The sequence below is a fragment of the Megascapheus bottae genome, chromosome 17, assembly GCF_031878675.1.
Source record: "Megascapheus bottae isolate mThoBot1 chromosome 17, mThoBot2.hap1, whole genome shotgun sequence".
NCBI classification, from domain to species: Eukaryota; Metazoa; Chordata; class Mammalia; order Rodentia; family Geomyidae; genus Megascapheus; species Megascapheus bottae.
In genome coordinates this window covers 5,597,289-5,624,267 of record NC_143525.1, presented here as the reverse complement: position 1 = coordinate 5,624,267, position 26,979 = coordinate 5,597,289, and the positions used below count along the sequence as shown (strand labels likewise).

General features: G+C 46.7%; 1 protein-coding gene across 2 annotated transcripts in view; it reads left to right on the top strand.

The window, feature by feature from the left end:
* The window catches only part of Lrrc75a (leucine rich repeat containing 75A), a 40,237-nt gene that overhangs the window by 12,088 nt on the left and 1,170 nt on the right, over positions 1–26,979 (top strand). The window contains exons 2-3 of one of the 2 annotated variants that reach the window (XM_090349512.1): positions 17,907–18,035; positions 25,197–25,312. In XM_090349512.1, the coding sequence (XP_090205638.1) occupies positions 17,907–18,035; positions 25,197–25,312 (245 nt within the window). The remainder of the gene's footprint in view (positions 1–17,906; positions 18,036–25,196; positions 25,313–26,979) is intronic. The other variant, XM_090349513.1, reaches the window with a different exon arrangement.

Sequence of the window (26,979 nt, the reverse complement as noted above, 5' to 3'; positions counted from 1 at the left end):
AGAAGAAGAATTCCCATCATTCCAGGAATAGCATTTGCAGCTTGCAAATCACACCAATCAGTCAGGGCCAGAAAAGTAAAAATGGCTTTGGTACAGTGTCAGAAAAGAAAAACAAGAGCCAATACTCGGAAGAGGGTCAGTGGGGAAAAGGGGAAAATAAATTGTTCTAGGCATTTGGTGATGGTTGGTGCTGGGGATGGAACCCAGGGTCTCATGTATGCTCCCACCCTTGAGCTGCACTTTGAAGCCAAGTTGCTGGCCAAGAATCCCAGAGAATCCAGGGCCACCGGATAAAAGCTTGGGAAACCAATGTGGACAGAATGCTCCTGGCAGGCTCGTGTTCTTACAAGGAAAGGTCCACTGTGGGAAAGGATATCGGTGGGATTCAGGACACTGGTGGAAATGCAGGGCCTTTGCTAGACATAAGGCTTTGGCCTTCAATCTCACCTACTTCTACCTATCTCCAGAAACTGTGGATAAACACTGAGGCCTCCCAGATTGCCAGGAGAAAGCCCCATCTCCATAGTCCTAAAGGCTTTCTGGATCTGGCTGCTATAAGTTCCTGGGCCCTTTGTCTCTATCCTAGGTCCCCTGAGCCCCAGTGTGGCTAATTCTTCCTGATGGTTTGTTCAGTTCCCCAGCTCCTTCTGGGAAGTCCTTGGAAAGGGTACCTGTGGCTCCTTTGCTGGAATAGCTCCTGTCTTCTCCACTGCCCAGAGGGACAGGCAGCCTTAGCAATTGGCTGCTGAGCTCCCAGCTGGGGTCCTGAGGGATCCCTCTTCCTCCTCCTCCTCCTCCTCCTCCTCCTCTTCCTCCTCCTCCTCCTTTATCTCTTCCCCTCCCCCTCATCCCCAGTTTCCTGCCTGGAGCTGGGAGTGAGCTGGATTCATATTGGATTTCTTATTCATTATGAGTCATCTCTCTGGCCCTGAGGGAGGGCAAAGTCCAGATTCTTCCCTCTGGCCTTGGCCTTGCCTCTGACCAAGAGATTTATAGTTGTAAAAACACAGCTTACTGTGGTAATTTTATATGTCATTTTGGTTGGTCTATGATACCTGTTTTTTGGTCAACATCAGTGTAGATGTGAGAAGGTTGTTTTTTGTTTTTGTTTGGAGGGGCAGTTGTTTGTTTGTTTTGTTGGTCTTGGGGCTTGAACTCTGGGCCTGGACGCTGTCCTTGAGCTCTTCAGTTCAAGGCTACTGCCACACCTCTGGATCTGGGTGTTGTCCCTGAGCTCTTCAGCTCAAGGCTACCACCCTACCCAAGAGAGCCACAGTTCCATTTCTCATTTTCTGGTGGTTAATTGGAGATAAGAGTCTCATGGACTTTAGTGCCTGGGCTGGCTTTGAACATTGATCCTCAGATCTCAGCCCCCAGAGTAGCTAGGATCACAGGCATGAGCCACCATGCCTGGCTTAGTTTTTTTGTTTGTTTGTTTGTTTGTTTAGATGTTATGAACATGTAAGTCAGGAGACTTGGAGTTTTTTTTTAAAAAAATGATTTTCCATAGTATAGGTAGATCTTGTCCAATTATTTGAAGCCCGAAAAGGCAGAAGGCTCCTCTGAAGAAGATGGAAATCTGCCTTCAGTATTGCAATGTCAACTCTTCCCTGGTTCTACTGCCTGCCTGCTCTGTAGATTTCAGACTGGCTAGCCCCATAATCACGTGAGCCATGACCTTAAAATAAACCAGTTTCTACTACACACAAATACACACACACACACACACCCTCTATTGGTTCTCCAGAAAAGCCTGACTAAACCAGTTTCTCCCCCTCTTTCTCTTCTGTCTACACACAAATACACACACACACACACACACACACACACACACACACACACACACACACACACACACACACACACACACACACACACACACACACACACACACACACACACACACACACACACACACACACACACACACCCTCTCTATTGGTTCTCCAGAGAAGCCTGACTAATACACTAACTCCTAAACGTTAGTGGCCAGGAAGTATAGTCAATAAATTCCAGGGACTCTAGAATTCTTCTTTTCCTACCTCCCTCTCTCTGTGACAAACCTCCAGAACTCAATTTCTCACTCAGAAAAATGGGCTGTTCCTGTGAAGTTTCCTACTGGGAAAGCAGATAGAGTCAGAAGGATTTTCTCCTTTTTTTTTTTTCTTCTTTTTTGTCTTGGGCTTGCAGTCTGGGCCTGGGTGCTATCCCTGATCTCTTCAGCTCAAGGCTACCATTCTACTCCTGAGCCACAGGGTCACTTCCAGTTTTCTAGTGGTTAGTTGGTCTTTAGTGCCCAGGCTGGCTTTGAACTGCGATCCTCAGATCTCAGCCTCCTGAGTACATATGATTAAAAGCATGAGACACTGCACCTGGCTTTTCCCCCCCATTATCTAATAATCCTTTGTTGCTGGATCAAACCCTTCATTTAAGTTGGACAAAATTAGCTGAGCATGTTGGTGCATATCTCTTAAGTCGTTAAGGCCAACCTGGACTAAGTACTGAAAGGGACTTCCCCAATTCCTCCCCACCTTACCCCCTTGGCCTGCCAGGAAACTCCCTTCCTTTCCCTTGTCGTCAGAGCAGTGCGCCAGAAGCCCACCGAGATGATAGGCCCCTTCAAACAGCAAAGGTGTCAGTGGTTGCCCCAGCCATCAATCAACTATGTTGAATTCCATTGGCCACCTGTGCCACATGGCTGGCGGTCTAGAAAGGTAGCATGTAAGATTAGGAGGGGTCGCTCTCTCACTCACATTTTAGAGATGGCACGGAATAAAACTCTGTTTAACTTCCACTTTTGTGTCAGGCTCGTTCCTTTGATCACGGACCCTAACAAGTACATCATGGGAACTTTGACGATTAAGCAGGAGGAAGAGAGGGAGGGAAGAAAGAAGGAAATTTACCATGGAGAGGGATGAATGCACTGAAATGCATTTGCTGGAAGGTATAAACAGCTGATTGAAGTAGTTCCCAAGCAGAGCAATTAGGAGGTCACTAAAGAAGAAAGTGGTCAGAAATTGTGGAATGTAGGGGACCTTGGGGACCTGCTGGCCCCTGACTTTCTGCAGAATCCCAATTGCACAAGAGGCTCTGGGAAAGTGAAGGAGGGGCTTGGAAAGTACATTTGGAAAACACTCCAAATGCCATCATTTTTCAGAGAACCAGGAAGCATGGAAGGGCTAAGAATATGGCTCAGTGGTAGGATGCCTTCTTAGCCATACAAAGGCTTTGGGTTTCACCCTCAACACTAAAAGAAAACAAGAATAGGAACACAGACATCCAACAGATGAAAAAGAGCTGCTTAGCCGGGCGCAGTGGCTCACGCCTGTAATCCTGACTACTAAGGAAGCCCCATGACCCACAAAAAAAAAAAAAAAAAAAAAAGGAGGAAGAAGAGGAGGGAAGAAGGAAGAAGACCTGCTTATTGTTGAATTCTTTATGTTTCAAACAAATTGGCCCAAGCCTCTCTCTGCTCTTCTGCCACTCTGGGACCAGGGAACATTGCAACCTCTTATTTGCAGGTGGAGAAGCTCAGTGTAGGGAGAGGACTGACTGGCCCTCCACACATTGACTTAGAGATAAGCCAGGAATGGAACCAGCTTTCCTGCCTCTTTTCTTGAGCTGTGGGGTTAACTGTGACTATGGGTGACTTAACCTAACTCTCCCCACCTCACAAATTCTTCAAAAAAAAAAGAAAAGAGTATCCTTTTGTATTTATCTTTCTTCCATTTTCTTGGATTTTAATTAAATTACACTTGGCAACAGGCCCACATCTGTTTACAGAGGCCTGTTTCATGCAGAGGGCTCTTTTTTTTTTTTTTGCCAGTCCTGGGCTTGAGCTCAGGGCCTGAGCACTGTCCTTGGACTTTCTCAAGGCTAGAGCTCTACCACTTGAGCCTCAGCACCACTTCCAACTTTTTTCTATGTATGTGGTACCGAGGAATCGAACCCTGGTCTTCATGCATGCTAGGCAAGCACTTTAACCACTAGGCCAAACTCCCGGCCCCCAGAGGGCTCTTTATTTGGGTCTTTCCTAAGTCTGAGTAGTGGCTTCTAACAGCCCAGTCTCTCCCTTCTAGTGAAGAACTGTTCCTCTTGATGGCAGGCTGACCTGGGCAGATCCAGTCTATGCAGAAAAGTGTTCAAGAGCCGGGGCATCATGGTTCACACCTGCAGTCCTAGCTACTCATGAGGCTGAGATCTGAGGATCAAAGTTCAAAGCCAGCCTGGGCACAAAAGGACTTGAGACTCTTATCTGCAATTAACCTCTAGAAAACGGGAAGTGGGGCTTGGCTCAAAGATAGGGTGGTAGCCTTGACCTGAAGGGCTCAGGGACAGTGCTCAGGCCCCAGGTAGGGCAGTAGCATTGTGCTGAAGAGCTCAGGGACAGCACCCAGGCCGAGTTCAAGCCCCATGCCCCACAAAAGAAGAAGGAGGAGGAGGAGGAAGAGAAAGGAGGAAGAAAAGTGTTTCAGACTCTCCTTCCAGTTAAATGCAAAATGTCATACTGGATGCAAGGATCTAGTGGTGAGGTGCCAGCGGTGTAAGTAAGAAAGTTGAGCCAGACCCACTCAATACTGGCACTGAAAAACACACCAATAACAACAAAAAAAAAAAAAGAAAAGAAAAGAAAGAAAGAATACTCTGTTAATACACTTGACCAAGTCCTCCTTTCCTGTTCTGTTGAAAACCATAAGCTCCAAATCAAACTCTTAACTCTCCATTCTAAATTGGAAGTACAAGGGCCAGACTGTGAGATATTCTGAGATGTCTAATTTCCTTGAACATTACAGATAAGGCAAATAACAGATCTGTAATTCCTAGGCTTACGTGGACTTGATTTAATTCTAAACCTTGCTGGATTAAGAACACTTTTCTGCTGAGGAAGCAGTTCCAACCTGCAGGCTGTCCAAGAATTCTCCAGGGTGAGATCTCAGCCCCAGATTCTGGACCAGTAGCTTATTTCTTAATTCTGAGCACTGAACCCCCATCCCACACCCACTGATGTGGCTTCTTTGATTCATTGTTTATTTGTTTTGTTGGTCATGGAGCTTGTATTCAGGGCCTGGGTGCTGTCTCTTCAGCTCAAGGCTAGTGCTCTGCCACTTTGAGCCACAGCAGCCACTTCTGGTTTTCTGGTGGTTAAGCACGCTTTGACGATAAGGTCCACATAATGTGTGACTCAGATTTCTGCTACTATAACAAACACCTGAAATGGTCAGGTTTGTTATGGCTCGCCATTTTGGAAGCTTTCGTTTATTGTGGATTGACCCCATTGTTTTGGATCTGTGCTAGCGTCTAGACCCTCTTCCCCTGATCTTGTCTCCTTTTTGCTTGCTATACATCTAGGCAAAACATTACTGAGCTCTCAAGCTAGTGTGTGTTTTTAAGTTGGTCGTAACCAATACTACCAACTGGATGACTTCCAGAAACAAGTTTAGCCTCCCATGTTTCTGAGGGCCAGAAGTTTGAAATCGAGGTCAGCTGGGCTAAGCTCCCTGCAAAGGCTCGCAAGACGACTTTGTTCTTTCCTCCTTCTAGATTCTGATAGTTGTCACCAAGCCACTCCCAGCTCCATTTCAAAGACCCTTTTCCACCTTGGCTTACCACAGGTTCTGAGGATAAGGGTATAGGCATGTCTTTGGGGAGCACTGTTTAACCCTCTACATCCTGCATCATTTTCATATTCAGTGTATACAGATTTCAGGCCTCCCGTCTCCTCCCTATGACATTTTGAAGACTCTGCCCCTCTGCCTAAGGCTTCTTAGAGAAGCAAGGCTCTTGTCTGCTCCAAGCTCCTTAGCTGAGCTGTCCCCACTTCTCTCCCTGCCGGCTTCCTCAAGCTGTATTTCCCTAACAGCACCTGACATTTCCCTCACTTCCCTTGGGATTCCCCCTGGAAGGCAAGACAGAATGTCATAGGGAAAGGATGAGAGTTCAGGCACCCAGCTGCTACCCAAAGGGTATTCCCTAGACTGGTCTCTCTGGGGGGAGCAGAGGCAGCCCATTCCACTTCTTGCTCACCCTCTGGACTCCAATTAATTTCCTTCTGGTGGGCTGTGTTTGATTATAACCTCATTAAGCAACTCTGCAAACTCGGGCCCTGGAGATTTCAATACTGAGGCTGTCTACCTTTGCCAGTTAATATTCAGAGCCAGCTGCCTCTCTCCTTCCCCAGCTGGTTGATGCAGAAACTGTGGAGTCACGCCTGGAGGAAAGACTGAGTGAGTGCCAGCTCATTTCCCAGCTCATTCCCCGCAGGGCATGGGCTGAAACCTCGGGTTTCAAAGGGAAGAGGGGGGTTAAAATAGAGCTTGCCTGGCAGCCCCTTCTGTGGTTTCTCCCAGTCCACCCACCCACACTCCTCAGGAGACACCCCTCAAGAAAAGATGAATGCTCTGAGGACAGTGAGAATAAAGATGGGCAATCTGAGATGAGCCTCCTCTTCACATGTGGGGCTCATCCAAGAACCAACCAACTGATCCAGGCTTCCTTTGGGCACAAAGAAAGTAAGGAAGCAGCTATCTCTCATTCTCAATACTTCATCTCCTAACCTCAGACAAATAGGGTGATGATCTAGGGGTTCAGCTTCTAAGCCCTTATTCCATCTCTCCCCTGCCTTCATCCCAAGAGAGCAGCTCAGAGATCCTCTGGGCAGTAAAGGAAGAGGGAGGGGATGACCCATGAGGAAGCAGGGCTGGTGGGCTTAACCAGGAACAAGAAACGTCCTGGAGGTACCATTGTAGATTTCTGTAAACTCCCACAGATTAGAGTCCAGGAGGTGTGAAAGTGAGCCTAGAAGACCCTGCTCAAGGTTGGTCACAGTAATGCCTGAGACTGGACCCAGGGCTGCACTCCTCAGCAAACTACAGCCTGCCGGCTGATTCATCTAAAAGAAACAGCCAAGAGGACAAGGACATGCTAGGGGACCTGGTCTCCCTCCACCACCACCCCTTCAAGAGTGAGCAAGTGGGGAAGGAGAAACATAAATGTGTAATAAATATCATGGTATCTGAACCTTGACCTCTGAGACTGATCCACTGCAGGATCCCAAAGAAATGAACTCAATGGGAAAGGAACAAAAGGCCACAAAAAGAGGCCACGCTGAGATGGAAAAGAAAGCCAACAGAGGGGAGATGAAAAGGGAGATTAATGAGCAAAATAAGAACTGTGCGGAAATGAAATGCTGCCAGCAAGTAGCAGTGCTCCCTTAAAATGTGAAATCAACATAGAAGGTGGTCCTGAGAACCCCAATAGAGTGTATTATTGGGGGAAAAAATCCCAGAAAAGATAAATACTGAGATACTGAGAGCTGCTATTGGTTTTTCTTAGTAAAATACTGACTGAAAGATGGCTGTTTAGAAATGAGAGGACCCCAACCTATCCATCTTCTCTGCAGATAAATTCAGGGGGGAAGTAAACAAAAACAGTACTGTACATTGTGATGAAATTTTCTAATAACCAGCCAGACACAGTAGTAGTCCTACATACTATGGACACTGAGGCAGGAGATCACTAGAAATCCAGAGCCTTTTTTTTGCGGGGGGGGGGGGGGGGGGAGTCAGTCAAGGGGCTTAAACTCAGGGCCTGGGAGCTGTCCCTGAGCTCTTTTTGCTCAAGGCTAGTGTTCTGTCACTTTGAGCCATGGCACCACTTCCCATTTTCTAGTGGTTAATTGGAGACGAGTCTCACAGACTTTCCTGCCTGAGCTGGCTTTGAAATGTGATCTTCATATTTCAGCCTCATGAATAGCTGGGATTATAGATTGTGAGCTGCCAACTCACTTGGCTTTCAGCCTATCTTTTAAGAAGAAAAAAAAATATTTTTTGGCCTGTCCTGGTGCTTGAACTCAGGGCCTGGGTACTATCTGTGAGTTTTCTCAAGGCTAGTGCTCTACCACCTAAGCCACAGCATGAATTCTGGCTTTTGCTATGTATGTGGTATGAGGAATCGAACGCAGGGCTTGCTAGGCAAGCTCTCTACCACTAGGCCATCCTCCTGGCCCAAGAAAAATTTTTTTAGTATCCAAGCATGAAGAAAAGGGGAAAGAAAAAGAAAGAAAGAAAATGAAAGTCCAACACAGAACTGAGGAAACCGCAAGCATTTTGGACTTTCATTTTCTTTCTTTCTTTTTCTTTCCCCTGCTTGTCATGCTTGGATACTAAAGCCTCCTGAGGAGCTAGGATTACAGGTGTGAGCCACCGCACCTGGCTGAGCACCCCACTTTGTACAAACAGTTTGTTTGTTTGTTTGTTTGTTTTTGCCAGTCCTGGGCTTGAGCTCAGGGCCTGAGCACTGCCCTTGTACTTTCTCAAGGCTAGAGCTCTACCACTTGAGCCTCAACACCACTTCTGGCTTTTTTTTTTTCTATGTATGTGGTACCGAGGAATCGAACCCGGGTCTTCATGCATGCTAGGCAAGCACTCTACCACTAGGCCAAACTCCCGGCCCTGTACAAACAGCTTTTACAACCATGTTGTAAAAGATTTCATCTTTTAAAACTGAAATTCAATTCCCATTAAAGCAGCAACTTCTTCTACCACCACCCCCCACCCAGCTCACTGGCAGCTACCTTTCTGCTCTGTCCTTATTGATTACACTTTGAGGCTTCACATTAGTGGAATCACACTGTGTTTGTCTCGACTGGCTCATTTTGCTGGGGCCCTTAGGTTCATCCATGTTGGAGATCGTGTCTGCTTTCCTCCCTTTTAAGGCTGAGTAATATCCCATAATGTGTACATATCACACTTAGCTTTGTTTATGCATGCATCAATCAGTAGACAGGTTGCTTCCACCTTTTCTCCATAGTGAAGAATGCTGCTTGGAGTCCAACTATGTACGTATTACCTGAGCCCTATGTCTCATTCTTTTGGATGTACAGTGGTAGAAATGCTGAGTTTTATGTAACTGGATTGAGCAATGTCTGTGCCATTCTGCAATCGCCATACCACCTTATCTGTTTCATTACCTCCTGGCTGATTCTAGTTTTCTGAGGTTGGGAGGAGACTTTTTGGATCTGAGAATTGAATTAGCCAGAAAGACTCAGTTTGTATTAGGAACATAAGACCTGAGCTCCAGAAGGATTCGTAGGATGGAGATGAGAAATAGACAGTAGTTGGAGAGATACTGGGAGGAGATGGCTTGGGGAGATTGTCATAATGGTACCAACTTCACTGTTAGCTACTGTGTATGTTTGACTATTGTTTCTAGAAAGGAAAAGGTGTGCTGGGATCTTTCAAGAGATGTAGCTTGGGTTTAGTGGCAAAGATCGCCTTTGTGGGATTGGAAAACTAAAGAAATATCCAACAGCCTCCATGCCACCTACACTGCTAAATACCAGAGGGCAGCCCAGCAGCATGCATAGCATTTTGAGGAGCTTCTATTGAGCCCAGTTGTCTCAAGTTGTGACTTCAACATAAAGGAATTTTCAGTTTAGAGCTCAAAAATGATCCATTGCTGGGCGCGGTGGTTCCTGCCTGCTGTTAGCTACTCAGGAGGAGTATTAAGAACTGAGGATCACAGTTCCAAGCTTGTCACACAGGAGTGCCTGTGAGACTCCTATCCAGTCTGGAAGTGAGGCTGTGATCAAATGGTAAAGCGCTAGCCTTGAGTGAAAAAGCTAAGGGATAGCAGCTAAGTCCTGAGTTCAAGCTCTGATACCAGCATGAAAAGAAAGAAAATAAACCATCTTTCATTCATTCCTGAGTAGGGGAGGGCAGGTGGGGGTGACTGAGACTCCCTAGCCAGTCAGGAATACAAAGTAAACATGTGGGTGTAACCTAGCAGGGCAGCAGTAAACAGGAAAAGTCAGTGTATATAAATCTCTTTGGACTTTTTTTTTGCATTTAAAACAATCATCACATCAGTAACCTGAATCTGAAATTCCCGAATCCACCTACCAGGGCTATGAAAGGCAAATGTTGAACTTCCCTGAGACACCCCACCACAGCTTCTTTCCAGGTCAGTACTGTGGCTCAGGGGTGGCTTGTCCTTACAGAAACTCTGGTCGGAAGTTTGGATGCCTGTGTAGCGGGCAGTTTCAGGAGACTGTGTGCAAGAGCTTTCTCACGAGACTGGATTTGTTCTCAGGGGAATAGATGTGTTCTCTGGAGAGCAATAGCAGTTGTTATAAAATGGGTCACCTCCTTTGTCCCCTAATGTCTTCTGCACACTCTAGCTCACCACCCTGAATTGCACTCTCTCCATCTGATACCATCTGCTATGAAGGACACAGCACAAGGCCTTTAGCCACATGTGGTCCTCAATATTGAAATTTCCAGTCTCCAGAACCATGAATGAACAATATAAAGTTTTTAAAAAATAAATTATCTAATATTGAGTAATCTGTTAATAGCTACTAAAAATAGATTAGGGACAGGTCAGTTTCCTGGGTTTCAGTTCCCATAATGCCACTACCTGGAAAGTCTAGGGCTCAGTCCCTTGGGTCAGTGTTGCTTCTCCTCCAGAAACCATCTTGGATGTGAGTTTCCCCTGAACTCCTCAACATCACCACATGAGCTCTGCTTACTTAGACCACGAGCCTCACTACAGAAAAAGAGTGTATGGTGGCTCATGCCTACAGCTACTCAGGAGGCTGAGATCTGAGGATTCAAATCCAGCCTGGGCAGGAAAGTTTGTGAGACTTTTATCTCCAGTTAGCCACCAGAATACCAGAAGTGGACTTGTCACTCCAAGTGGTAGAGTATTTGCCTTGCAGAAGCCAAAGAGCTCAGGGCCAGTACCCAGGCCCTGAGTTCAAGCCCCTTGACTGACAAAAAGAAAAGAAAAGAGGGTGGGGGGAGGGACATGGGGACAAAAACATGAGAAAGGGTAGCAATGTTTGTGAAGTAATGTACCTTCTATCTTGCAAATATAATGTAACCCTTCTATTAACTACAATAAAAAAGAAAAGAGGTGGGGGGAAGGGTAGAGGTAGAGGTAGCTAGGTCCACAGGGAAGCAAGGCCTGGGATGCTAAACGCTTCTGTCACCTTCTCCCCAGCAACACATTTTTTTTTATTTTTATTGTAATTAGTAAAAGGGTTACATGATATTTGCCAGATAGAAGGTGCATTAATTCATATACATTGATACCCTTTCACATGTCTTGATACCCATTTCCCTCCCCCCCCCACCAGCAACACATTTTTGCATCCTACTGGCTCAAATGTTTTTTGGTATCAGAATCCCTTTATAGTCTTTAAAATTATGGGGCTTCAAAGAAGTTTCCCTTATGTAGGTCATACCTAATGCTAGTTATATATTAAAAATTGAAACAAAGAGATTTAATGGCTTATTTGCTTACTTAAAAATAGCAGTAATAAGGGGAAGGGAGCTATTAATCAAAAGCTGTATAATTACCATTAGATAAGATGAAAATCCAGAATAGGCAACTGCACAGAGGCAGAAATAGAGAAGGGGCTGCCTGGCAGAGTAGGGAACAACAGGAAATGAGCTAGTGGTTGTGGAGTACCTTCCTTGAGAGATGAAAATGGTCTGAAATTGACTGTGGTGATGGTTTCATGAATCTGTGAATATATTAGAAATGATTGGGTTTGATTTTTTTTCTTAATTTTTTGGGGTGCTAGGGATGGACCCTAGGTATCACACACAAAGAAGCACTCAAGGTACCCCTGAGCTCTGTATATCCCCAGACTCTATCCTTTTAGTGCCTGAATTACATCTCAATAAAGTTTTTTTGTTTTTTTTTTTGGTGTTAGTCCTGGGGCTTGAACTCAGGGACTACTGTCCCTGAGACTCTTTGTGCTCAAGGCTAGCACTCTGCCATTTGAGCCTTGGTGCTACTTCTGGCTTTTTCTGCATAGTTTATTGAAGATAAAAGTTTCATGGTCTTTCCTACCTGGGCTGGCTTGGAACTGCAATCCTCAGATCTCATCTTCCTGAATAGCTACAATTACAGGTGTGAGCCACCAGTGCCTGGCTAAAGCAGTTTTTTAATTGAAAACAATTAATAAAAACATGTAGATGAAATACATTTTTTACCAAAACTGCTGCATTTTTCTAAATGAAACTAAGTGTATGAGAAGGGCATTGTTTGACATATTTGTCTCTGTAATGCCTGGATTCCTAGAAGTCTTGCTGCCTCTGCATTCAATCTTGAAAGCAGATTGTTTTGCTGGGTGTCTGTGTAGAAAAGGCAGCAGCCTATAGATTTTGTCACTGGGAAGAGGCCCTAGCAGAGCCCTCAAAGTGTCTTGAGGCCTTCCTCAAGGCGGCGGCTTTGAGCAGTGGTATTTTGAGCTCTCCTGTCAGTCTTCAGCCCTAGCCCCCCCATTGTTCCTCTCATTGCAGCAAGTCCTCCACTTGAGTACCCAAGTTTATGTCATAAGTGAGCTAGTGGAAAGAGCAGATCAGCCCAGACCAGCCACCCCCTCTAAATGGAACTCCCCAGTGGCTCTGACTCAGCCACCTGCTCAGTGACAATAAGCCCACACTCTGACCGTTCCCAGAGATGTACTGTTTGGAATCACAAGGAAGATGGGATTTTCCTCTGTGCTGCCTGCTTTGCAAGGCAAATCAACCTTGTTGGCATGGGGGCCATATGTAGATTTGATTCTTCAGCTTCCCTCCTGCAGGCACCAGAGGGCTACTGGTACAGAGGCAGCAAGGGTCTGTGACCCAGGCTACCAATCCCTGAGACTTCCTGAGGGTCCTGTACCACCTCTTCAATAAACTGGCTTTGGGGAGAGACAAAAAGGACACCAAGGAGGATAGGAATGCCTAGGACCTTGGGACCAAGAGGTACCCTAAAGAACACAGTATTCTGGGCACATAGAAGGAGCTGAAATAAATAAAGCAATAAAGGAAGCAAATAGCCTTAGCCTATCTGTTTCCTGTTGTCCTGGAACCTTTGAGAGAGCCACCCAAAGGGAAGGCATTGGCTATGACTTGGTTCCCCAAAGCATGCACTTCTAGAGGACTCCCCTCCTTCCCACTTTCCCTCCATTAAGAAACAACTGTTGTAAGCCAGAGAGAAAATACCAGAGAGTCAAAGCCACTGCCAACACCTTAGTGACAGCAGAGGGTTATGGCATGTTGCATCTTCTTAGACCTGCCCAGGCTCCTGATTAGCCAGAATTGTTGGTCCTTCCAGAATGGAAAAGATCAGCAGATATGAGGGACCTAGTTGGGTACCAATGACTCACACCTGTAATTCTACCTACTCAGGAGGCTGAGATCTGAGGATCATGGTTCAGAGCTAGCCTGAGCAGGAAAGTCCACATGACTCTTTATCTCCAGTAAAACACTCAGAAAAGGCAGTAAGGGAAGTGGTACTGTAGCTCACATGGTGCAGCGCTAGCCTTGAACATAGAGGCACAGAGACAGAGATCAGGCTCTTGAGTTCAAGCCCCAGGACCTGCAAAAGGGTGTGGGCGGGGGCGCATTGGAAGGATGGGCAGGCTGCTAGGAATATAAGACATCTGAGCAATCACCTAATCGAGGTTTCCAGGTTTTCTTTGGCAACTAGTTATTTGATTGATTTTTCATTTGTCTGAAATCAAAAGCATCCCTGCCAAGAGCCAGTTCCCACAATCTTGAGGGCTCCTCTGGAATCCTTTTTGCCCACCACCACTATCCCCATCTGCCATCTCCAGACTTGGAACACAGTTTATAGCTACTGTTGGAGTATACCTGTTCATTTCATGGACGAGAATATAGATGTCAAGCTCTCCCTGAAGAGCTCCTATCTACAGACTTAGACTAAGTTGGAGGCCAGCTGGGGCTGAGTTCAATATGTGTCAGGTACATAAAGGAGGAGAACACACAGGGAGGGACAGAGGTTCCTATGAAATACACAGAGGAGCAAACCAGCTTACAAGTCAAACTAAAGGAAAGATAACCCTAAGCCCAAGCGTGGGGATACAGGCCTGATTCCCAGACAGAGGGAAGTTTGTTAATTTGAGGTGAGCCTGGGCATGGCCTTGCCTAAAACGAAAGAGAAAGGGAGGGAGGGAAGGAGCAAAGAAAAAGGGAGAAGAAAGGTCTTGAAAAGGTAAAATGGCTGTGGGAATCAATCACCACCCTATTTTCACCCAGTAAATCTGCCTTCCTTCCCCATCTCCCAGTCCCCAGGAGGGAAAGCCTTGAACTACAAGCAGGGTCTGGCTGGGAAGCGGATGCTGGGCCATGGCCCTTTGACCACACAGGTCTTCTGAGACCTATAACACACACCCTTCCACTTTCAGCCTTCCTGCCTTCTGAGCTTCCTACCATGGGCAAGATGATTGTTTCTGCCTGGGTTAATAGTGTGTATCCTGGGGGTCTGTGTTCACACAATCCAAATATACCCACCTGACCCTAAAATCACGGTGGACTTTATGTGCCAAGGTCCCTGGCCTGCCCTGACATCTGTGTTTTCCTGAGAGTCTATGGTTTTGACACACTCTGAGATTAATCCATGGTTCAGAAAGAGCTCAAATACCACTGCCTGGAGTGAGAGGGGCTCTAGGAAGGAAGAATGTCGTCACTGATGGGGACTCATCCCTCCCAGAGGCTTTGCCCATGTTATTTGGTTCTGTTTTTCTCACCTGGATGCTGGCCGTGTCACTCCCCATTTTAGAGGAGAAAGCAGACTCAACCATGTTAGCTAGCTTGCCTCAAGGACCTAGGACTCAGGACTAAACAAGACAGGTTGGAGACAGAGGTCATGGCCAGCATTGTACTTGGTTCTGCACAGGACCCAGCCCTGGAACTTGGTGGCCTGTGCTCAAAAGCCCTTGCCATTCAGCCATGCTGCACCCAGCTCTGCAGGAATCTATAGCAGCTGCAGAGATTGTTCTGTAAGCTTCATTCCTGCCTAGTGAAACAGAGCTCCTCATACTGGCCCCTTGATGTCCTTGTGGAAGCTAGAGTGAAGCTGTGATAAGAGGCCAAGAGCAAAATATCTCCTAAATTCTCTAGGTGTGTTCTATGGAGCTCTTCACAGGATAAAGGGACATGGCATTTTAGCCCCTCTGGATCCATCCACAAATCCATTCTTCCTTTGCTCTTAAAACAGGTCAGCCAGCTAGGTGTTGTGGCTCACACCTTTAATCCTAGCTACTCAGGAGGCTGAGATCTGAGGATTGAGGTTCAAAGCCAGCCCAGGCACAAAAGGACCTGAGACTCTTATCTCCAATTGACATCTAGAAAACGGGAGGTGGGGCTTAGCTCAAGGGTAGGGTGGTAGCCATGACCTGAAGAGCTCGGGGACAGTGCCCAGGCCGAGTTCAAGCCCCAAGACCCACAAAAAAAGAAAATGTCAGCCACCAAAACACAGCACTTCATCCCAGCCCTTCCTTCAGTATTAATAGTCCTTAAAACAGACCCAAGCTAAGATCTAGCCCTGCTCCTAGCCCAGCATACCTGAAAAGTGACAGAGAAGTTAGTCTGTCTGGGCCTTTATTTCTCCATCTGTAGATTATAATACCAATGAGCTGCCTCCTTCATTCCAAGGATTTCTTTTTTCTTTCTTTCTTTCTTTCTTTCTTTTCTTTTTTTTTTTGCGAGCCCTGGGGCTTGGACTCAGGACCTGAGCACTGTCCTTGGGCATTCCTCAAGGCTAGGGCTCTACCACTTGAGCCACAGCACCACTGGCCTTTTCTGTGTATGTGGTACCGAGGAATCAAACCCAGGTCTTCGTGCATGCTAGGCTAGGGCTGTATCACTAGGCCACACTCTCAGCCCACAGTCCAAGGATTTCTGAGAATCATATAGGAAAAGATGTTCAGAAATAATGGAGACTACCGCATCCAATAACAGGGGAAAACCTCTTCTGGAACCCAGCCAGACACGCCCACATTCTCTGCCCAGAGCCCAGCAACTTGCAGTGTTTAGTCCAACACTCCAGAATAGGTAAAAGTTATTTATTTCTTTACTTCATTTAAGCAGAGACTCTCTCGTCAAGTTCCCGCCAGCCAAGTGTGGGAAATACAAGTGTTGGGAGTGGAGAAACTGTCCTCAATCCTCAGATCTCAGCCTCCTGAGTAGCTAGGATTACAGGCGTGAGCCACCACACCTGGTTGGCTTTTTCTACATATGTGGTACTGAGGAATTGAACCCAGGGTTTTATGCATGCTAGGCAAGCACTCTACCACTAGGCCACACTCCCAGCCCCATGAGAGAGCCTTAGAAATAAAAGACTTGGGTCAGAGATGCTAGGTGTGTAGCTCAATGGTAGAGGCATTAGGTTCCATTCCCCAGTGTTGCAAATAAACATCCAAAGAAACAGAAATCTCTGATGTTTTTTTCTTTTTTTTTTTTTCTTTTTTTTTTGCCAGTCCTGGGCTTGAGCTCAGGGCCTGAGCACTGTCCTTGGACTTTCTCAAGGCTAGAGCTCTACCACTTGAGCCTCATCACCACTTCCAGCTTTTTTCTATGTATGTGGGGTACCGAGGAATCGAACCCGGGTCTTCATGCATGCTAGGCAAGCACTTTAACCACTAGGCCAAACTCCCGGCCCTCTGATGTTTTTTCTTGTCCTGGGACTTGAACTCTGGGTCTGAGTTCTCAAGGGTAGCAGTCTGCTTGAGCCACAGCTCTGCTTCCAGCTTTTTCTGTGATTAATTGAAGAGAAGAATCTCACAGGGGCCAGGAGTGTGGCCTAGTGGTAGAGTACTTGCCTAGCATGCATGAAGCCCTGGGTTTGATTCCTCTGTACCCAGAAAAGCCAGAACTGGTGCTGTGGCTTTAGTGATAGAGTGCTAGCCTTGAGAAAGCTCAAGGACAGTGCCCAGGCTCTGAGTTCAAGAACCCAGGACTAGCAAAACAAACAAACAAAAAAGAATCTCATGGACTTTCATGTACAGGCAAGCTTCACACCTCAATCCTCAGATCACAGCCTCCTGAGTAGCTAGGATTATAGGCACGAGTCACCAGTGCCTGGTGCGAAATCTGTACATTTTTATGGATGGTGTGCAAAAGTCTAAGTGGAGGGAAAGGTTCAGTTTAGTGATAATACGTATGGAGAAATTTAACAAGTTTGTAAAGATGCTTCTTGGTGTCTGTGTTTTCCTTGAGCTGAAAAGCTCAGGGACAATGCCCAGGCCCAGAGTTCAAGTCCCACAACCAACCAAAAAAAAAAAGGGAAGAAGAAAGGCACTTCTTTCCTCTGGTCATAGAGGGGACTTCCCTGGAATGAGATCATGAGCCATCACTGTAGAAGAAGGTCACAGGAGGTTAGGGAGGCCTTCCTACTTGTCCTATTTCCTCAAGTGCTGCAGTACCATATTTTGGGGGCCCCTAAATGCTTGTCTTTCCTCAAGCCAGAGTAACCTCTGTTCTAGGGTTTCTTCCAAGTGCCCCACTTGGCACTCCATCCCCTTCCTTCCCATTTGGAGCCCTGCATAATACCCTCTCAGAGAGCCAGGCTGAGGTTTTCTTGCAGACACCTGGAAGCTTCACCTTAGAACTCCACAACTCAGACACCTCAAGGCAAAGGGACAGTGAGATTGGGTCATCTACAGAAGCAGCAATCTGAGTTCTCACAGGCAGAGGGAGAAAAAAAATACAAAGAGGTCAATAAGCAATCCTTGACAAGACAAGGGACATAGTAAAACTCCTATGAAGGTCAGTTTCAAACTTGGCCCCTGGAGATAAGCAATCACCAGCTCCAAGCCTGCTATCTTTGGTTACATCCTTGGGGAAGCCGGAGGTGAGGCTTGGGGGAAATTGTCTTGGGAAAGATTCACAAGCCAGGAACTATAAAGCTTGGGGCCTGCAGATACTGGTCCTTCTTCTTCCTCAAGTAGAGATAACCAGGCTGGGGCTTATCCCATTGTCTTCCAGATACTTCCTTGCCTAGTTTCTGGCAGAGGCTGAGCTGCCTCCAGGCTGCACCAGCTTTTCCTGGGCAGGGCTGTGTGAGTTGGATGGCACTTGACCTCTGGGCATCCTCTGCTCTTGCAGGACCTGGGCATGGAGTCAACCTCACTGGATGACGTTCTGTATCGCTATGCCAGCTTCCGGAACCTGGTGGACCCCATCACACACGACCTCATCATCAGCCTGGCACGCTACATCCACTGCCCCAAGCCGGTAGGGCCAGCCAGGTCCTGGGGTGTGAGGTGGGCACCTTTCAGAGCACAGATCTGACCATGACAGACTGTGATCCTCAAAGAGCTGGAACTTTGCTCCAGGATAAGGAGGCTCCTGGTGCTGATTCTGTCTGTGGCTTTGTCTGAGGATCTTCTCTTAGAGGCTCTTAGAACTGCCTGCGTTTGCAAGACCTTGAGGTAGAGCAGGCTGTGAGTTGCTGGGAGCCAACCAACATCAACAGAAGGCAGGGATACTGGGCTCAAATATGAGACAGTAATGAGGATTGGCAGACAGGGAACCTGGAGGCCTGGGAGAGAAGAGCTAATTGATGCCAAGAGCCACAGGAAACCAACCGTGGCTGGCAGCAACTCCATTTCTCACTCAGGTAACACATTGTCCAGTCTTGAAAAGCAGAAAAGCACCAAAGCTAGGCCTATAAGAGATCCTGCAGGTGCCAGACCTCTGCCTTTTCTAAAGCAAGTGATTGAATTGCCTCCAGTTGAGAGAGATGATCTAAGACTCCCCCTCATACAAAAAATAGGCAAAAAAATCACATCTCTCCTATTGAGTTGTTTGAAAGGTTTGTTGAGATGAACCTGGCACATGGGCTCTCCCATGCACAGGAGCCAAGGTGGTAAATGATAAGGGAGCAGCTACCTCAAGGTGGCACTGTGGCTCTGAAACCCAGCGTCTTAGCACACACAAGCTAAACCGGTGCCTGTAATCCTACCTACTCTGGAGGATGAAATATAAATGTTAAGGTCCAAGGAAACTTTTTTTTTTTTTTGCAGGGCAGGAGGCAGAAAAATCCATGAGACTGGCAGAGCCAGTCCCAACAGCATGAGAACAGTACTGAAATGAGCCATACTTAGTGACCTGCCTATTTGTCCCTGTCCTCTTCCCTCCCCTTCACAGCCACATCCTGTCTCCAAGGCTAACTAAAATAGCATCCAACTGGGTTCCAAGCATCAGCACCACCTCCCCACCTCCTATGCCCTGGGGAGCAGCCAGAACATTCGTTAGTGCTGGGTTAATTGGATTATACAGAGACCTTGCTGAAAATTCTTCAGTGTGGTATTGTAGTTTAAATAAAACCTAAACCACAGGACTGTGACATAGAGCCTTGGCCTACAATGTGTGAAGCACAGAGTTTCATCCCCAGAGCCACAGAAAAATTAAAAGGCAGTTCCAGCTCTCATCTCATCTCTACCATTCTTGGCCCTGTATTCTCTTCAAGGCTACACAGCACATTTCTGTTCCTGGCACATCCACATCTTTTCCTATCTAGGGACTTTACAGCCACCTCCAACAACACAAGCCTCCTGTAGCTGAGTTTCCATCTCCTAGTTGGCCTAAACATCCTCTTTAACTTTCTCAGGTCTTCTTTGACCAACCTACCTAATGTACATATGCTTCTCAACCATGCACTGCTTCTGCCCTCTATTTTTCCACCTTAAATTTCCTATCATACTCACTAGTCTCTGAAATTATCTTTCTTATTGCTTTCATTAGCTTTCCATTACTATAATAAATTGCTGAGAGAATCAACTTAAAAACAGGAAAAGTTTGCTTGAGTTCACAGTTTTGGAGGTTTCAATGCATAATTGATTGGCTCTATTGCTCTGAGCCTATGGCACATTTGTCTCATGGCAGGTGTGAAAGAGCAAAACAGGAAAAGGCTAAGGTGCCTTTATCCCCTTACAGGCCACACTCAAATGACTTAACACCTCCTACTAGACTCCACCTCTTAAAGATTCTACTGCCTTCCAGTAGCACTTAGCTGAAGACAAAGTCTTAACACATGGGCTGTTGAGGAACATTTAAGATCCAAATTAGCTAGGTGTTGTGCTACACTCCTATAATCCCAACTATGTAGGAGGCAGACAAGAAGATTGAGGTTCAAGGCCAGCCGGGCCTATATCTGAGCCAGGTGCTGGTGGCTCACACCTAAACTCTTAGTTACTCAGGAGGCTGAGATCTGAGGATCACGATTCAAAGCCAGACCAGGCACAAAAGTCTGTGAGACCTTTATCTGCAATTAACCACCAGAAAACCAGAAGTGGCACTGTGGCTCAAAGGGGTAGAGTTCCAGCCTTGAACAATAAAGCTCAGGAATAACACCTAGGCCCTGAGTTCAAGACCCAGGCATGACAAAAAAAAAAAAAGGCTTTGGAGGACACAAAAATAAGTCAACAGGAACAAAGAAGACACCCCAAAGACGCCAGCAGTAGGCATTGTTAGTACCCCAGCGACAACAGAGGAAACTGTGTAATATAGGAGCCAGGGTAATGCAGCTCTCCAAGAAGCTGCTGTCTTATCTATAGCTTTGTAGTCACCCCAAAATTTAGACATTGAGCCAAGCACAGAGGGATATACCTGTGGTCCCAGCTATACTTGGGAGCTTGAGACAGGAGGAGCAACTTCAGTCCAGGAGTTTGAGGTGAGTCTAGACAACATAGCAAGACACCATATCTCAAAATGGATAGATTTAATTAAAAAAAAAGTATATTATCCTGACAATAAAATACAATTAAAAAAAAAAAACAGACAGGGGCCAGGAGTTTGGCCTAGTGGTAGAGTGCTTGCCTAGCATACATGAGGACCTGGGTTCGATTTCTCAATACCACATGCATAGAAAAGGCCAGAAGTGGTGCTGTGTTTCAAGTGGTAGAAGCTCTAACCTTGAGAAAGCCCAAGGACAGTGCTCAGCTCAGGTCCTGAGTTCAAGCCCCAGGACTGGCAAAAAAATAAAAATGCAGACATTCATTAAACAATCTCTAGGTTAGGAGTTCAAGACATCTTACCGAGGCTGTCTCAAGACATTGGTGAAGACTAAGCATCCGAAGGCTTGACGGAAGTCCAGCATTGGTGGCTCATGCCTGTAATCTTAGCTACCTAGGAGGCTGAGATCTGAGGGTTGCTGTTTGAAGCCAGTCCAGGCAGGAATATTTGTAAGACTCTTATTTTCAGTCAAGCACCCCAAAAGTCAGAAGTAGAGCTATAGCTCAAGTGGGAGAGCATTAGCTTTGAGCACAAAAGCTCAGGAATAGCTCCTGAATTCAAACTCCAGGACTGGCACCAAAAAGAAAAGGAAAACAGAGCTTGGCAGTGCCACTTCCAAAATGGCACATTTACAGGTTGTTGGCGGGAGTCTACTGCTGGACATCATACCATGAAGCCAGCTTATCCACAAAGCCTGCATACCTTTCATGACCTAACCTCAAGTCACTCCTGCCCTTTCGTTGAACTGGGAGGTGGGAGGGGAAGACCACCTAGAGCACAGCTGCCAGGAGGCAAAGACAAGTGGGTCATGGTAGAGGTCGGTTTCCACATATGCTGAAGCAAGGGAAGAATGATGGGTAAATCTGTCAACATTTTGCCCCTAATCTTGCTTCCATTAGCTGAGGCCAACTGGAAGCAGGACAGAGAAGAGTGACACAGTGGCAGAGCTCAGTCCTCAGCAGAGAATGGACCTTGTCTGGAACTGTGGGCAGTGCATAGTAAAAGGGAGGTTTAGTCCATACCGAATGAATGAATGAAGACTTAATGACTAGATGAGGGAAGGCTTTGAGTAGAGGGCTATATTTATTGGAGTCCAGAATGCCTGGGAAAGTAAAGGTGGCAGAAGGCATCGCTGACTGAAAGCTGACAGATGGAGCAATGTTGGGGATAGTGGGTCTTCCCAGAGGGCCTCCAGCAAAACTGGCTAAGTTTTTCTCCACTTCTTCCCTTTCCAGGTTCCCTCCAGGCAGGACTAGGTGAGGCTAGCCCTGAGCAAGAGTAACCTAGGAAGGTTAGGGCAGAAAGGAGGAAACTAAGAGGAAAAGGAAATGCCACTCTGTGTCCTCTTAATGTTGAGACATTGCTTGTAGACATAAGGCTTTCTGGCCAAGGCTACATCTGGGAAGCTGGAGGCTTTTCTGCATGTAAATGACAGAAATACTTTTAATGAACCTATGTAGAAGACAAGATTTCTCCCACGGAGGACAGAGAGAGGCAGAGCAGAGCAGAGCACTGCTCTGTGACTGAACACCACCGTTCAGAGCTACCTGATGAGGTGTGGATTCTAATTCTACCTCACAAGGTGCCTGTTTACCTGCTTTCCAGCTCAAATCCCTCATCAGTAAAATGGATATGAGGACTGCAAGTTTATACATGTAGTACACAGAGAAGATGACTAACGTAAGGTAGCTGCTCCACAGATGTCAGCTCTAGGGCTTGGGGTGTGGCTCAGTGGAAGGTAGCAGGCTTACCCCAGGTTCCAAGAACCCCCCCAAAAATTTCCTTTTATTTAGCTATGGTTTGCTTAATTCTGACAAGTAGAAGAGAACTTTCGCTTCTATGAGATCATTAACTCATGTTTGGTAGCAGTTCAGCTCTATTAAATGTATATCTATTGTTCATTTTAGCCAGAAAAGAGGCTGAGGCACCATGGGTTTCTCCATTTCAGCCTTGTTAGTCAGGAGCTTCGCTTTGGGCACAGCTGCCCCCTTGTGGGAGAATGAATGCATCAACACTGCTCCTATCTCTTTGTTCTCCTTTCTTTCTTTGTGTTTTGTTTTTGTTTTTTTGTGGGTCATAGGGCTTGAACTCTGGGCCTGGGCCCTGTCCCTGAGCTCTTCAGCTCAAGGCTACTGCCCTACCCCTTGAGCCAAGCCCCACTTCCCATTTTCTAGAGGTGGTAATTGGAGATAAGTCTCAAGTCCTTTTGTGCCCGTGCTGGCTTTGAACCTTGATCCTCAGGTCTCAGCCTCCTGAATAGCTAGGATTACAGGTGAACCATCACCCTGGCTTGTTCTCCTTAAGGCAGGAAGGAAGGTTGAGGGAAGATTGAGGCTGTGGCTTTAGATACCCTGGAAAGTGATGGGAAGAAAAGCCTACAATGAGGAACTTAGTGCTGATGAGTTGCTTTGGGAGACTGGCAAATGGTAGGCCCTGGGTCATTTGAAATTGATGCTACCTGACCCCATGGATCCTTCTTGTCCGCTCTTGGTTACACAAGGAAATCACCTAGGGAGCTCTTAAAACTCTTAGTATCAACCAGGTCCTGGAAGTTCATGCTTGGAATCCTAACTATTCTGGAGACTGAGATCTGAGAATTACAGTCAAAGCCAGTTTGGGCAAAAAGGACAAACAAATCTTTAAGACCCTTATTTCCAATGAACCAGCAAAAAAACAGAACTGGAAATGTGACTCAAATGATAGAGTACCAGCTATAAACAAAAAGAAGTCCAGAGACCTGAGTTCAAGTCCCAGTACTGGTATTGAAAAAAACAAAACTATGCTCCAGATATCGTGGCTGCGATTTCAAGGTGGAGAACCACAACTTTGGATTCTACTGCATTATCCCATTCCCATATACCTTTTTTTTTTTTTTAAAGCACTTCAGATCATCTTTTTATTTCCAGTCCTGGGCCTTGAACTCATGGCCTCGGCACTGTCCTTAAGCTTTCTCAAGGCTAGAGTTCTACCACTTGAGACACAGCACCATTTCTGGCTTTTTTTCTACATATGTGATGGCGAGGAATCAAACCCAGGTCCTCATGCATGCTAGGCAAGCACTCTACCATTAGGCTAAACTCCCAGCCCCATATACCATTTTTCCCCCTACACTCAACCTTCAGCCTGCCCCTACTATTCATCCACCCCCAAGTCTGTGCTGGCTAAGGCTTCTCATTAGAGAGCCATTGGCCTGCATGGGTGTCTTATTGGCCATCCTAATGCCCAGGACCCAGTTTATTCCTTCTCAGTGCCTCCTCCATATTCTACCTAGTGTTCCCACTTCATCCTCCTTAGCTCGTTCCTTGGCCAGGGTTCAGTCAAGTGCTGAGGGATGTGCCCAGCCCCATAACTCCAGGTGCATTCCCAACTGGAAGTCTCCAAGGCCTCTCACATTGAGCATGGCCCCACATGAGTCAGTCATTACCCACTTCTCTAGAGCTCCTGGTGTTCTGCCCGGGTCTCCAGCCCATAGCTCAGATCCCTTCACTTCCACCCCACCCCCACCTCCATCCAGTGCACTGTCAGTTGAGTGTGAGGCTGCAGCCCCTTCTGTGGACCGGTCCCCAACACCTTCTATACCTCCAATCAAGAGTCCAATGAAAACTCCCAAAAGTTAAACCTTATCCTATCAGAGATTCATATCCCATCTCCCTCCACTGACTCCCTGGAAGGCTTATGGTCTAGCCCCTGCTCGAGTAACCTCCAGCAGTCCCCAAGATCCACCCCGTGTGGCAAGCAAGAATTGAAGTCTGAGAATCCAAGGGTCTTCTGTAAATCAACCTTATGCCATCTGAGGCCTCATTTGCCTCCTGGATCCCTGTCATATCCTTCACTTCATTCTTATCCCCCTACCTCCTTTCTCCTTACTTTCTTCCATCAGCCCCATTCCTCTGGGCTTCAGTTTCCTCCTGCATATAGGGGGGATGATGCCAGGACTTACTGCTTGAGTGGTATGCGAATTCTTTTTCTGTGTTTGTTTTTTGGTCAGTCCTGAGGCTTGAACTTGGGACCTGGGCACTGTCTCTCAACTCTTTTTCTCAAGGATAATGTAATACCACTCTGAGCCACAGCTGTACCTCTGGTTTTCTGGTAGTTGCTTGGAGATAAGAGTCTCATGGCCTTTCCTGTCTAGTCTGGCTGTGACCCACAATCGTTATATCTCAGCCTCCTGAGAAGCCAGGGTTATAGGCATGAACCACCAGTGCCTGGCATTATGGGAATTCTTAGAAAGTGTTCTCTGCTCAGCGTTCAGTAAGTATTCATTGAACAAGTGAATAAATATTCCTGGATATTAAAGAGTGGTAGGGATCACAACAAATCTTGGCAAAGGAGTTTGCTTCAACCAACTTGCCAAATAGCCTGACACCCAGACTTTTTCTATAAATCAAATTTTCAGTAATAGCAGTTAATTCACAAAAAGCAAAATCCAGGGCTGAGGGCATATATATCTCAATGGTTATGCTTGCTGGCTAGGCATGAGGCCCTGGGTTCAATTCTCAGCAACACACACACACACTAAAACACTTATTTGTTTAGACCCCTGCTCATCTTTGTGATATTGTTCTTCCCAAGGGACCTGGAAGCCTAGGGGTATAATCTGTGCACCTTTAACTGCTCAAGTGAGGACTTAGGGACCTGTACTTGTGGTTGCCTCTGCAGGAAGGCGATGCATTGGGCACCATGGAGAAGCTGTGCCGGCAGCTGACCTACCACCTCAGCCCCCACTCCCAGTGGAGGCGCCACCATGGGCTGGTGAAAAGGAAGCCACAGGCCTGGTGAGTCTCTATGGCAAGTTCTTCTGCCCCAGCTCCAGTCTGTGATGCTCTGCCAGAGTAGGGGCTATAAGGAATGGCTGGAGCCAGAAACAGGGAGCACCTTAGACACAAGTGAATGAGAGGTTGGAGAATAGGTTTTCTGCAAATGACACAGGGCTGGCTTTCTCAGAGCCTTTGGCAGGGTCCTGGTGCTACTTGTCCTTGTGGACACCTAAGACTGCCCTCCTTCCTTATGGACAAGAGCAAGTTCTGGTGTCTCTTACTGGGCACACCACCTGCAAAACTGAAAAAGAACATGGATCTTAGGAATACCTTCCCAGGTGGACAGAAGACTGAGGCCAAGGGCCATAGATGGGAACTTACAAGGATAGTAGTGGTCGTGAGACATGGAAAGTAGTAGGCAGCTTTGTGAGCTAACTCTCCATTCTTACACAGAGCTCTGTGGCTATCTAAGGACCTCTTGTCTAATAGCACACATAAGTAGGCCCAGTCCCATTCTTCATTGGGGATCCATGCAAATGAAGCCTGTTCATTGCTCTCAGGTAGATTCTTGAGTAAAATCCAAACAGGGCACTGTGTTATCCCTTGGCCTGTTATCCCTTGGCCTCCCTGCTGGCTCACAAACACACAGCCTTCCAACCTCAAGGCCTTTGCACCTGTATTTGTTAGAACCCTTACCAAATTGCTGATGGCCCACACTTTGTCTTCAAGTCAGCTCAGATGTCACCTCTTCCTAGGAGCAGTAGCTCAGACCTGTAATCCTAGCTACTCAGGAGGCTGAGGTCTGTCTGAGGCTTACAGCTTTGATTCTAACCTGGGGAAGGAAGTCTGAGATTTGCAGGGCACAGTAGCTCACACCTGTAATCCTAGCTATTCAGGAGGCTGAGATCTGAGGATCACGGTTCAAAGCCAGCCTGGGCACTAACATCCAACTACTAGAAACCCAGAAATGGTGCTGTGGCTCAAGGGATAGAGTGGTAGCCTTGAGCTGAAGAGCTTACATACAATGCCCAGGCCCAGAGTTCAAGCCTCATGACCAACAAAAAAAAGTCTGTGAGATTTATCTCCAGCTAACCACCAAAAAGCCAGGAGAGGAGCTGTGAGCAAAACCAAGCAAGTGTGCAAGGCCCAGTACAGGCACATATACAACAAACACAGTCTCATACCTTGGTAGTTTTATCTTCAAATTCCCTGGAACTTCCAGTTATGAAGCATACATACAGCTTCCCAGTTTCAGACTTGGCTAGTTCTACCAGGCAGCCTTGTGGCCAAAAAAAAAAAAAAAAAAAAACAACACTTGGCTTTGCAGTAGCCTGTGAACCTCTTCCACCCTCCTTCCTGGGGTCAGGGCCTCCTAGGGCACTTGGGAATGAAGGGCATCTTACCAGTGGGAATAGAAAAGGGCACACCCATGGGCCAGGAGTTTGGCCTAGTGGTAGAGTGCCTGCCTAGCATGCACGAAGACCCAGGTTCGATTCCTTGACAGTACATACGTAGAAAAAGGCTGGAAGTGGTGCTGTGGCTCAAGTGGCAGAGTGCTAGCCTTGAGAAAAGAACAGCCCAGGACTGGCAAAAAAAAAAAAAAAAGGAAAGAAAGAAAAGGGCACACCCACCAGCTGACAGTGCAGCTTGGTTCTGTAGCAAGACACAGATGGAAGGGAGAGGGA